The following is an 11,153-nucleotide window of genomic DNA, read 5'->3' on the forward strand; positions in this document are numbered from 1 at the left end:
TTTGATAATCTTGGAAATCGATTGAATAAATGAAGGTATCTTCCAATTGAATCTTCACTTAGTGAAAACGAGTTAAAGTTAACTGAAATTGCATGGTAGACTATGCTTTGAACCAGTTATGCCATTAGTGAATCGAACACATTTTACACAATGATTTCAACACCAGTGAATGCATAGTGTCTAATGACGTTTTTATGGCCATGCGTCAGCATCCTCTTTTCATGAGTGCAGTTAGAGTCAAGCTCTTAAGCTCCTAGAAGCGGCCACACTTCAAACTCAAATAGGTAGATCCCATTAAAAATGCCCCCATAACTAAAGCATTCTAACAAACTTTATGTTCTGTGTCTATTAAGAGTATATAACTCATCATTTCCTTACCATTACGAGTACCTAACACTTTTACTTGGAATGGAATATAATATATATATATATATATATATATATTATAATATAGTGCTAGCATCCACATACAAATGATGTACTTTGTCTCATTGAACTTCAAGACTTAATGTTATACCAATTGGTGAATCGAGTTTCCATCATAGGTGACTTTCAATTTATGAGCTTGAGCCCCATCCCCTTTGAGGTCTTATTTACGAGATCTCCAGCAAGAGTTTTTGTTAAAGGATCTGCTAAATTTTCACTAGACCTCACAAAAGTTATAGTGATCACTCCATCAGAAATTAACTGTTAGACATAGCTATGTCTTAATCCAATATGTTTAGACTTTCCATTATACGCTTGGCTATATGCTCTTGCTAAAGCTACTTCACTATCACAATGGATAGATATTGGTGAAACTAGTTTTGGCCACAAAGGTATATCATACAGTAAATTTTTAAGCCATTCGGATTCTTTGGTGGTAGCAGCCAATGCAATAAATTCGACTGTCATGGTAGAATATGTTATACATGTTTGTTTCTTGGACCCCCAGGAAATGACACCCCCCCTAAGCATGAAGACCCATCCACTTGTAGAAGCATGATCTTTTAAATTTGTAATCCAACTAGCATTCGAATATCCTTCCAATACTAATGGATATCCATTATTGAAAAGATCATAGTTGATTGTTTTCTTTAAATACCTTAGTACTCGATTTATGGCTTGCCAATGCAAAGTACCTGGATTACTTGTATACCTACTTAACTTTCCAACAGCAAATGCTATATCTGGCATTGTACACGTCATTACATACATTAAGCAACCAATCACTCTTGCATATTGTAATTGATCAATAGCCCTACTAGCATTATGTACTAATTTGATTTGAGGATCCATAAGTGTAGATTTTGGTAAACAATTACTAAGATCAAACTTTTTAAGTACCTTTTCAATGTAGTGCGATTGTGACAAAGTTATAGTATTTTCATCTTGGAATATTTTAATTCCTAAGATGATATCTACTATACCCATATTTTTCATTGCAAAGTTATTTGACAAAAACTCTTTTATTTCTTCTACTTGCTCTAAATCCATGCCAAAAATTAGCACGTCATCCACATATAAGCAAATTATAACACCTTTGCCATTTTAGAATTTGCTATATATGCATTTATAGGATTCACTTATGTTATAGCCATCGGCTAAAACAACTTCATCAAATTTTTGATGCCATTGTTTTAGTGCTTGTTTAAGCCCATACAATGACTTGACTTACAAACCCTATGCTCTTGTCTTGGAATAATAAACCCTTCCGGTTGTATCAATAGACTTCTTTTTCTAATTCACCATTTAAGAATGCTGTCTTAATATCCATTTGATGAATCACCAACTTATAAATTGATGCAAGGGAAATTAGAAGTCTAATGGTAGTAATTCCATCTACTGGAGCATAAGTATCAAAGTAGTCCATCTTTTGCTTTTGCGTAAAACCTTTAGCTACTAATCTTGCTTTGAATTTGTCTATGGTTCCATCCACCTTCATTTTCATTTTGAAAATCCATTTACAACCTATTGGTTTGGAACTTGGTGGAAGATCAACCAAAATCCAAGTGTTGTTTCCCATTATTAAGTCTATCTCATCATTGATTGCTTCTTTCCAAAATGCAAAATCTTGAGACTTCATTGCCTTATTATATGTAATAGGGTCCAATTCCAAATTAAAACAATAAGGAATTTTATTATCTATATTTTCTCCTGTTCCTTCCACAAGAAACATATAAAAGTCTAGACCAAAATCTTATACCTTTCTAGCCCTTTTGCTTTTCCTTATTTTTGGACTAGATTCATCATTACTTTCATTTTGTTCCAATGCGATGTCATTTGATTGTATTGATTGTTGTGGTTGTAGTTTTCTTGACACATATTTGAATCTATTTTCATCAAAAATTGCATATCTTGATTCAATCATTGTGTTAACTGGAATTGAATCATTTGGTTCAATTATCATGAATCTATATGCTTTACCATGTTGTGCTTATCCTATGAATATGCAGTCTATTCTTCTTTCACCTAATTTCTTTCTTTTGGATTCCGAAGCTTTAACTACAGCTCTACAACCCCAAATCTTTAAATAGCTAAGGTTAGGTCTCCTTCTCTTCCATTACTTATATAGGGTTATTTTAGTTTTTTTTTTAAGAACTCTATTTAATATGTGACAAGTTATTAATAAAGTTTCTCCCCAAAAGCCTTTTCCAAGACCTGAATATGATAACATAGCATTTGCCATTTTCGTCAAGACCCTATTTATCCTTTCTGCCACACCATTATGTTGTGGTATATAATTTTGAATTTGATTGATCATGAAACATAATTTAAAATATAAAATCATATTTATAAAACTACCAAACCATGAACCGGGACTTCCACTCATCTTCCAAGTCTTTCTTTTTCAATAAAAAAAGAGTAGTGAGGGTTTCCCAGTCTTCCACTATCTCCGAATCTCCATGCAGTGACTCTTGCTTTGGATTTTTAAATAATATTTCTTTCTTCCACTAATTTTCCAAGTCTTTCTTTTTCAATTAAACAAGACTGGTGATGGTTTCTTAGTCTTCCACTCTCTCCATTTTAAATTCGAAGATTAATCTTTTCACACTTGACAGTAGCTTTAGACTGTGGCCCTATCCCCACTTTCATACGTTATTCACTTCTGTACTCTCTTCTTTTTCTTTCCCACTATCTCCTAATATTTTCTCATTTTATATTAAATATTCACTTTTTATTTTTTATTTTACAACTTATATTTTTTAAGCCTAATAAAAACTAAAAGTGGTCAAGTTCGTATTTCATATTTCAATTAAGGACAATTTTGGAAAAATATTTTCAAATTTGTGAGAGTGAATTTTTTAAAAATATTTTGAAATAATAAGACAGATATTTAAAATGAAAAGGATTTATATGTTATTTTATTTAAAACGTGTTAAATTGTTTAAATTTGAAAATGGAAAAAATAAAAATAATGAAACTATGTATAAATAATATAACCTCCAAATTTAAAATTTGACACAAATTAACGAATATATTTCGAATTATTTAATATTTTCTCATTTAATATAATTTTCCAAACCTTAACCATGCCTAAATAGAAATTAAAAAAGAAAAAAGCAATCAACGTGTAGACCCAAATTGTCCATTGGCACCAACAAAGCTACCTTAATTTTGGCTGAAAGCAAAGCCAATTGTTCACACTAAGTCTTTATTAATCACAAACAATTTTACTCCTACAAACTTGAGAGGTAGAGGGAGAGAACTCATAACCAGTGCTATCAAAACGTACGAAATAAAGATTTTTCAGGATTTACATGGCTTGGTCTGCTGTGTCTTCTGCTGTCATAAGGATTGGCGAGCTTCTAACTCAAGAGGCAACATCCCTATGGGGAGTGGAGGAGCAAGTTGATCGTTTGCAAAGGGAGCTGCAATGGATGCAAAGCTTCTTATTAGATGCAGATGCAAGACGAGGTGAGAGTGAAAGGGTACGTCTTTGGGTTGCTGAAATCAGAGATCTTGCTCATGATGCTGAGGATGTTGTGGAGACGTTTGCTCTGAGGATTGGGTCGAAAAGGAAAGGAGGTTTTTCAAGTGTCCTCAAAAGATCTGCTTGCATCCTGAGAGAAGGATGGATGCTCCACGAAATCAGGTCAGAGATAGAGGAAATCATAACCAAAATCACTGACTTGACGCAACGCTTACAGACGTATGGCATAAAGGAATTAAGGGATGGAGAAGGATCAAGTTCTTCCTATGAAAAGCAGGAGCTGAGGCGGTCTTTTCCTCATGTTCTTGAAGATAATATTGTTGGGTTCAGTGATAAAGTTGAGGAGTTGGTCTCGGTCATTATTGATGAGGCCGGAAGGAGATACCAAGTTGTTTCCATATGTGGAATGGGTGGTCTGGGGAAGACCACTCTTGCTAAACTGGTCTACCATCATAGCCAGGTTAGAGGTCATTTTAATCACTTGGCTTGGGTATACGTCTCTCAGCAGTGCCGAAGAAGAACAGTTTGGGAAGACATGCTATGTAGTCTTAAGATTTTGGATAAGGACCAGGCCAGGTGGAAGAGAGAGGAAGATTTAGCAGAGGTGTTGTTTAACTTTTTGAAGGATAAAAAATGTCTGGTGGTACTCGACGATCTTTGGAGCATTCAGGCTTGGGATAGTATAAAACCTGCCTTCCCAATGACGGAGACAAGTAGCAAGATTTTGCTCACTTCTCGCAACAAAGAGGTGGCTTCACATGCAGACAGAAGAAGTTACTTGCATGAATTGCAGTGTTTAAATGAAGATGACGGTTGGATATTGTTTCAGAAAATCGCATTTCCTGACAGAGATTCTACAGGTATGTATATATTATGTTACATGTTGAATAGTAGTTACAAATTTTATCTGAGCATAAAGATGTTCATGGGTTGGGCTGGACACTGCTCCTGTAGACATCTCTACTCTTACCATTCCAATTATTTAAGTTAAGTTGGAGCGGCATTCGAATAATTAAAGTTCAAAAAATGAATTTATAATTAATGTATTGACAATAAATGTATCATTAATTAAATTTAAAATTAAATATTAATAAATAAAGATAAATATAATTTTTTATGTCTCTCTAACTCCTTTCTCTTCTCTTCTTCATTCATTAAGAAGCAAAATTTTGCAACTTCAAGCGTCATAGGATAATCAAAGAAAAAAAATTGAAGTTTGAAATCTAATTGAAATATTATTTTTTTTTTAATTTTAGATATAAAGAAACTTTCTTTCTTCTCATTTATCAAAATTAATCTCGCCTTGCCTTCTTTTGGACAAAAAACATTATGTCTCTTGACTTCGTGGACAATTGCTTCGTTGCCATCACATCTGTTCTTAGCTTTATCTACCCAAAAGTCTTTCTATCTTGGCCTTTGTCAAGTTAATCTCGTTTTGCTTTGTTAAAAAAAATTCTCAAGCTTGCTCGTTGACTGTGGAAGAATTAGGATAAAATTCAAAAAGCCCTCTCAAAATACTTCAAAAGGATACTTTAGTCTTTCTAATTTCAAAATGGTGTTTTTAGTCTTTTAATTGTTAATATCGTTAGTCAACAATTTAAAAATTATATCTAATATGACATAAATGTTTTAAGAGATAAATATCATTTATATTTTTTTAATTTAAAAATATTTTCTTTTAAAAAAAATCTCCTCACCGGTCCCTTAAAAACCTTAATTAGAAAAAAATAAAAAACATCTTTATTTGAAGGCTTGGAAATTTGTAGCTGTATTTGTCTTAAAACCATAAACTTCTTTCTTGAGGTAAAGTTTATTGCCATCAAATTTTTTATTTTTCCAACTATTTGAGAAATTTTTTCATTAAAAGGAATATATTAAAATGTAAATCTTTTGTTCAATGATGGATATTTCAAATTTGATGATGTCAGGTCAAGAAATTAATTTTTTACTTGTGATTACTAATTTTATTGAAATAATTTTGTCCAAAATTTGTTCTTTGAGACTAGGGTTTAAGGTGACATAAATGATTTTGACTTTGATTACTATAAATAAAAGATTTTAAGGTTATTTTTCCTCTATCCAATATTGAATTTTATTAAATATTAAAGTGAAACAAATTACCACATTCACAAATCCTGTTCTAGAATTTTATGAAGCTTTAATTTTTTCTCTTCTTTGTCAAATATTGAATTTTATTTATATCAAAATAAATTTTATTAAATTTTGAAAGGAAACATGAGTAGTTTTTTTTTAAAAAAAGGTAAGGAACATGAGCATTTTTTTTAAAAAAAAAAGGCATTTGTGTTCGAAGATATTTATGTAGTATTGGTTATAATTTTTTTTAAGTGTTGACTAACTGTGTTAATAATTGAGGGATCAAAAATATCATTTTGAAACAAGAGAGACCAAAGTGTCTTTTTAAAGTATTTTGAGAGGGCTTTTTGGATTTTACTAGAAGAATTAATTAACTTGAATCAATACTTCAATCAAACAATAATTTCAAGTTGCAACTTAAATCTTTTGCCCACAAAGAAATTCTCAATTTCTCGTTGATAGTGGAGAATTAATTTGCGTGAAAGAAAAATTTAATTTGGATGTCCATAGATGAAGAACAAGGAAGAGGGAGAGAAGCATGGGAGAGAGATTCTAAGAACATTTTATTCTTTTTATGATTAATTATTAATATTTATTTTTAATGTTCTATAAGTTTTTATCTTTGTTTATTAATGATGTGATATTTTCTGATTAAATGATAATATATAAAACTTATATATTGTCAGTGTATCAAATATAAATACAAAATTCATAAACATGAAAAAAGTTATTTAGATTAGCAATAATAGTCCCATCATTTATATACAATTTTTTGATTCCTAATTTGGTGTTACAATTACTGATTTTTCATTACTTTACAGAAAATGAAGTCGATGCGAGAGTGGAAGAGTTAGGAAAGGTTATGGTTAGACATTGTGCAGGGTTGCCCTTAGCCATCATTGTGTTGGGAGGAGTTTTGGCTAGAAAGAATTCATTAAATGAATGGCAAACGGTCTCTGAGAACGTCAAGTCATACTTGAAGAGAGGTAAAGGCCAAGGGATTGAGGATGTGTTAGAATTAAGTTATGACAATTTGCCACCCTATTTAAGATCATGTTTCCTTTATTTAAGTAATTTTACAGAAGATTATGAGATATCTGCGAAAAGATTGATTCAATTATGGGTTGCAGAAGGTATTGTTTTCTCAAATCAAAATGAAAGAAACGGAGGGAAAATTGTAGAAGATGTGGCAGAATATTACCTAATTGAACTAGCTGAAAGATGTATGATTCAAGTTGGGGAAAGAGATGCATTATCGAAGATTCAAACATGTCGCATGCATGATCTCATGAGAGATCTCTGCTTGTCAAAGGCAAAAGAAGAAAACTTTCTTTGCATCGTTGATCACTCAAGTGGAAATCAATTTGGTAAGGATTTTTCCTCGTGTACAATTCGTGGAGTCCGTAGAGTTGCCGCACATGTATTTCCTCAAGTCCAATGCATTAAAAGTCCCCATCTTAGATCATTTTTGTTTTCATTTGAGTTCTCGGCCGAGCAAACTAAAGCGCTTACAAACCCAAAGATGTTAATGATGGCAAATTACATTTTTGAACATGACAAGGAAATGTGGAACCTAATTCTCTGGATCTACATACTTCGGCTAAAATATATTTTGTGGAGATCTTGGACATACATGTTCAACAGTTTCAAATTGCTCAGAGTCCTAAACTTTGAAGGATGTTTTTGTGACGCGGGATTTAACTTATCCAGCGATATAGGTAATTTAATCCACTTGAGATTCTTGTGTTTAGAAGGTTTATGTTTCTATAACTTAAAGTTGCCAGCATCTCTAGGCAACTTAAGGTGCTTGCAAACCTTGGATCTAAGGGTTGATAGTTATGTAGGTCTAAACGGAATCTCTGGTAGACCTATTTATGTACCTAATGTAATATGGAGGATGAAACAATTAAGACATTTGTATCTCCCGAAGCATTGTGACCGTAAGACCAAGTTGAAGTTGTGTACTTTGAAAAATCTTTTAACACTTGCGAACTTCAACACGAGGAATTGTTATGTTGGAGATCTTCACAACATGATGAATCTTAGGGACTTGCAGATATTTGGGTCGTTCCATATTGAAGATTTTGAGGATTTGGGTAAGAATCCCGCTATACTTGGGAATAATAATATTCTTCGGTCCTTAACCTTAACTATTGAGAATGTTGAAATACCAGACCCAAGACATGTGACACACCTCATTTTCGGATGTGCTAATATTTATGAGTTGAGGTTAGTTCTAAAGATAGGGAAGTTGCCAGAGTACCATCACTTCTCTTCAAATATTGCTTCTATATACTTGCGTATCTGCAACCTTGTTGAAGATCCAATGCCAACATTAGGAAGGCTACCTAAGTTAAGGATTCTTAAAATCCGTGAGGATGCCTTCACTGGAAAGGAAATGGCTTGCTCTGCACAAAGTTTTGTGAAGCTTGATTTCCTAAGCATATATCGGCTTCACAATTTGGAGGAGTGGAAGGTGGATGAAGGAGCCATGCCTGCTCTACGCCATTTGGAGATTTATAAATGCAAAAACCTGAAGATGCTTTCGGATGGATTGAGGTTCATTGCAACCCTTCGGAAATTGGAGATTAGACGGATGCCAAAGGCATTCAAGGATAAACTGGAGGAAGGAGGAGATGATTTCTACAAAGTCCAACATATTCCTTCTATCGTATTTGAAAATTGTGGATGAGGAATTATTATCTTTGTCAGGTAACTATATAATCTCTGTTTCAGAAATTGCTAGTACTCTAGAATTACAACTGTTTTGCATATACAAATCCTATTTTTAATGTCATTTAGCTACAAAAATGCGTGAAATTGATAATTTGTTTTTCAATAAAAATCTTAACTTAAGATTTAAGTACATAGGCGATTGGCCTAGGAGATTAAACTTAAACTAATAATTTAACTTTTAATATTTACTATTATTATTATATTTTTGGATGGGCAAAATCAGGGTGTATTTTTGTTCCCTGGATAGAATTGTAAATTTCATTCTACATTCCATCATTTCCTTTATTTTGCTGATAAAAATATGACATTCTATCTCAATTCTCAATTCTTAAATGCCAAACTATGCTTTCAAGGAGCTCCAGAAAGTCATCTATATGGCATTAATTCTGGTGTTTTTTTTTTTGGTACAAAGATCTCTAAAGATTTGTCATGTTCTTTTTTTCTTTTCAAGGCTTGTAGCTTTATCAGGTGACATAGTTGCCATTGTCTTAAATTCTGAATAGATTGTTAAAGGACACCAAAGAAAGACAAATGCATTCCGTTCTGCTTTTCATGCAATTAAGAGTAGGACTTTGTTATTTAAATTTAGAAGGCAGCAACATTTTGATGAGATTTTTTTTTTTTTGAGGGAAAAGGGAGATTTTAACTCGGCTCTTTAAACAAAGAGTACATGCACTCAAATGTTCAAGTTTGATGAGTATATTCATATTCTCAATAAAATTAAATAATAATGCATAAATCATATTTGCATTATGTGAAAGTGCTTTTTTATACAATTATTATCTCATTTTACAAGTTTTTTTTTTGAGTAAGAGTGACATGACGTCATTAATAATAATTGTCTTTCATTGACTTTTATCTGAATTCTAACATGCTATATTAATAATCAAGTTCCATTGGGATCTTTCACAGAATTTGAACTACTTACCATGACATATTTAACTTTGGTTTTTCAGGAAAAGAAGCCATTGGCATTTTTTTTTCTGCTCTTAATGAGGGGTCCAAATATAGTTGTTTCCAACACTATGGAATAATTGTCTGATTTGGTGTGAGATATTGTAAAACTGGAGATGTGAAATTGTGTTGTACTGACTGCTGTCCCAAGTCAGATTCTTTTGTAATTCACAGGGACTCCCTGTCTTGATCAATGAAAATCCTTACTTATTCAAAAAAAAAAAAAAAAGAAATTGTGTTGTACTATCTTCTATTGTGTGGATTGTTGTTGACATGTTTGATGATTGGTTTGCTGTTGTTTTTTGTTTTTATTTTCAAAGTTGTAATGTTCAAAATAATCATAAAATTGTTGGGTTATTTTCTGTTATAATAAATAAAGAGAAAAACCAAGGGTTATTGCATATTGAACTTCTGAAACTGAATGATGCTGTAACAAATAGCAACCAGCGGAGAAAAGAAGCTGCTCTTCCCTCAGTTGGTTCTTCTGTATTATTCTGCTTTTCTAGGAGCAGCTGGATTCTTGGTAATATGTTGAAGTAATGAAACTTGAAGGAAGATAAAATGGTGAAAACTGGCTGAGCAATTCAATACAAGTGGTAAACTTGTGAATCTTAAATGTGAAACCTTCTTGGTAAGAAATTGTTCTGTTTCTTGATTTCCTGGGAACCATTAAAACCTACTCCATTCACTTTTTCTGAATAAGGTTCCATAGGAATTATTATGCTTCTAAGCTTCTGGAAACGTTTCCTCCAGTCTCCATCGAAGAAAGTGTAGTTTGATATGTTTTCAGGGGAGGTTTTGCACTTTAGCCCATTTTTGTATGCTTCTATCCTGTTAAGGAGGTTTAAATTCCATTTTGGAAATCTGATTTAGTGCTAAATGCATCAGTTCTGGGTAAAAGAAGGGTTTCTTGCCAGTGTTATATATTTTCCTCTTTGATTATGCACTTAATGGCTTCTAAATGTTATCGTAGAAGTGATAGTTCCAGTTGCCTATTTCCAGCATTGGTCTTGTAAGCTATTTTGGAAATCTGACATTTTGCATGCACGTTGTAATTCAGTATTTAGTTATTGTATAGTATTGCATTTTTAGCTCATGTAGTTATGCATGAACATATTTCTGTCTGATTAAAAATCTGAGAAAAATTAAACAGATTATTTCACCGGGAAATGAACAGTCTGTCCATTGCAAAGCATCTAGCTTTATAAGAAATTCGACCTTCTAATGATTGATATCATTTACAAAATCACATCATCCATGGTTTAGAATTTCAATGACTGACCACATCACTTGGAGTACATATTAGGCAGAGCAGTCTATTTGCATTGTGGCTGCTATAATCTTAAACAGATCTGTGAAGTTCATATGATGCAAAATTGATAACTCATTGCCCTGTATTTCACCATTTTGCCGCAACCTGCAAGTACCAGGAATCATCATCGATATCCCAGGTCCT

At 32.6% G+C, this 11,153-nt stretch overlaps 1 protein-coding gene across 1 annotated transcript; it reads left to right on the forward strand.

Annotated features, from left to right (window-relative positions):
• The first annotated feature begins 3,552 nt into the window (after positions 1-3,552).
• Positions 3,553-9,969, forward strand: LOC148761561 (putative disease resistance protein At1g50180). Its single transcript, XM_088807830.1, has 3 exons — positions 3,553-4,773; positions 6,829-8,719; positions 9,700-9,969. Exons 1-2 carry the CDS (start codon positions 3,741-3,743, stop codon positions 8,697-8,699), a joined length of 2,904 nt encoding a protein of 967 aa, XP_088663956.1. The 5' UTR covers positions 3,553-3,740; the 3' UTR covers positions 8,700-8,719; positions 9,700-9,969.
• The last annotated feature ends 1,184 nt before the right edge of the window (positions 9,970-11,153 follow it).

The sequence above is a fragment of the Theobroma cacao genome, chromosome 7 (assembly GCF_053813885.1).
Source record: "Theobroma cacao isolate CCN51 chromosome 7, ASM5381388v1, whole genome shotgun sequence".
In the NCBI taxonomy this organism is placed as follows: Eukaryota; Viridiplantae; Streptophyta; class Magnoliopsida; order Malvales; family Malvaceae; genus Theobroma; species Theobroma cacao.

What these genes read in the sequence shown, in the direction of transcription:
- LOC148761561 (XM_088807830.1), top strand. Translation starts at nt 3,741, where the DNA reads ATGGCTTGGTCTGCTGTGTCTTCTGCTGTCATAAGGATTGGCGAGCTT. An exon ending in TCCTGACAGAGATTCTACAG is followed by an intron (nt 4,774 to 6,828) that starts GTATGTATATAT and finishes ATTACTTTACAG; the next exon opens with AAAATGAAGTCGATGCGAGA.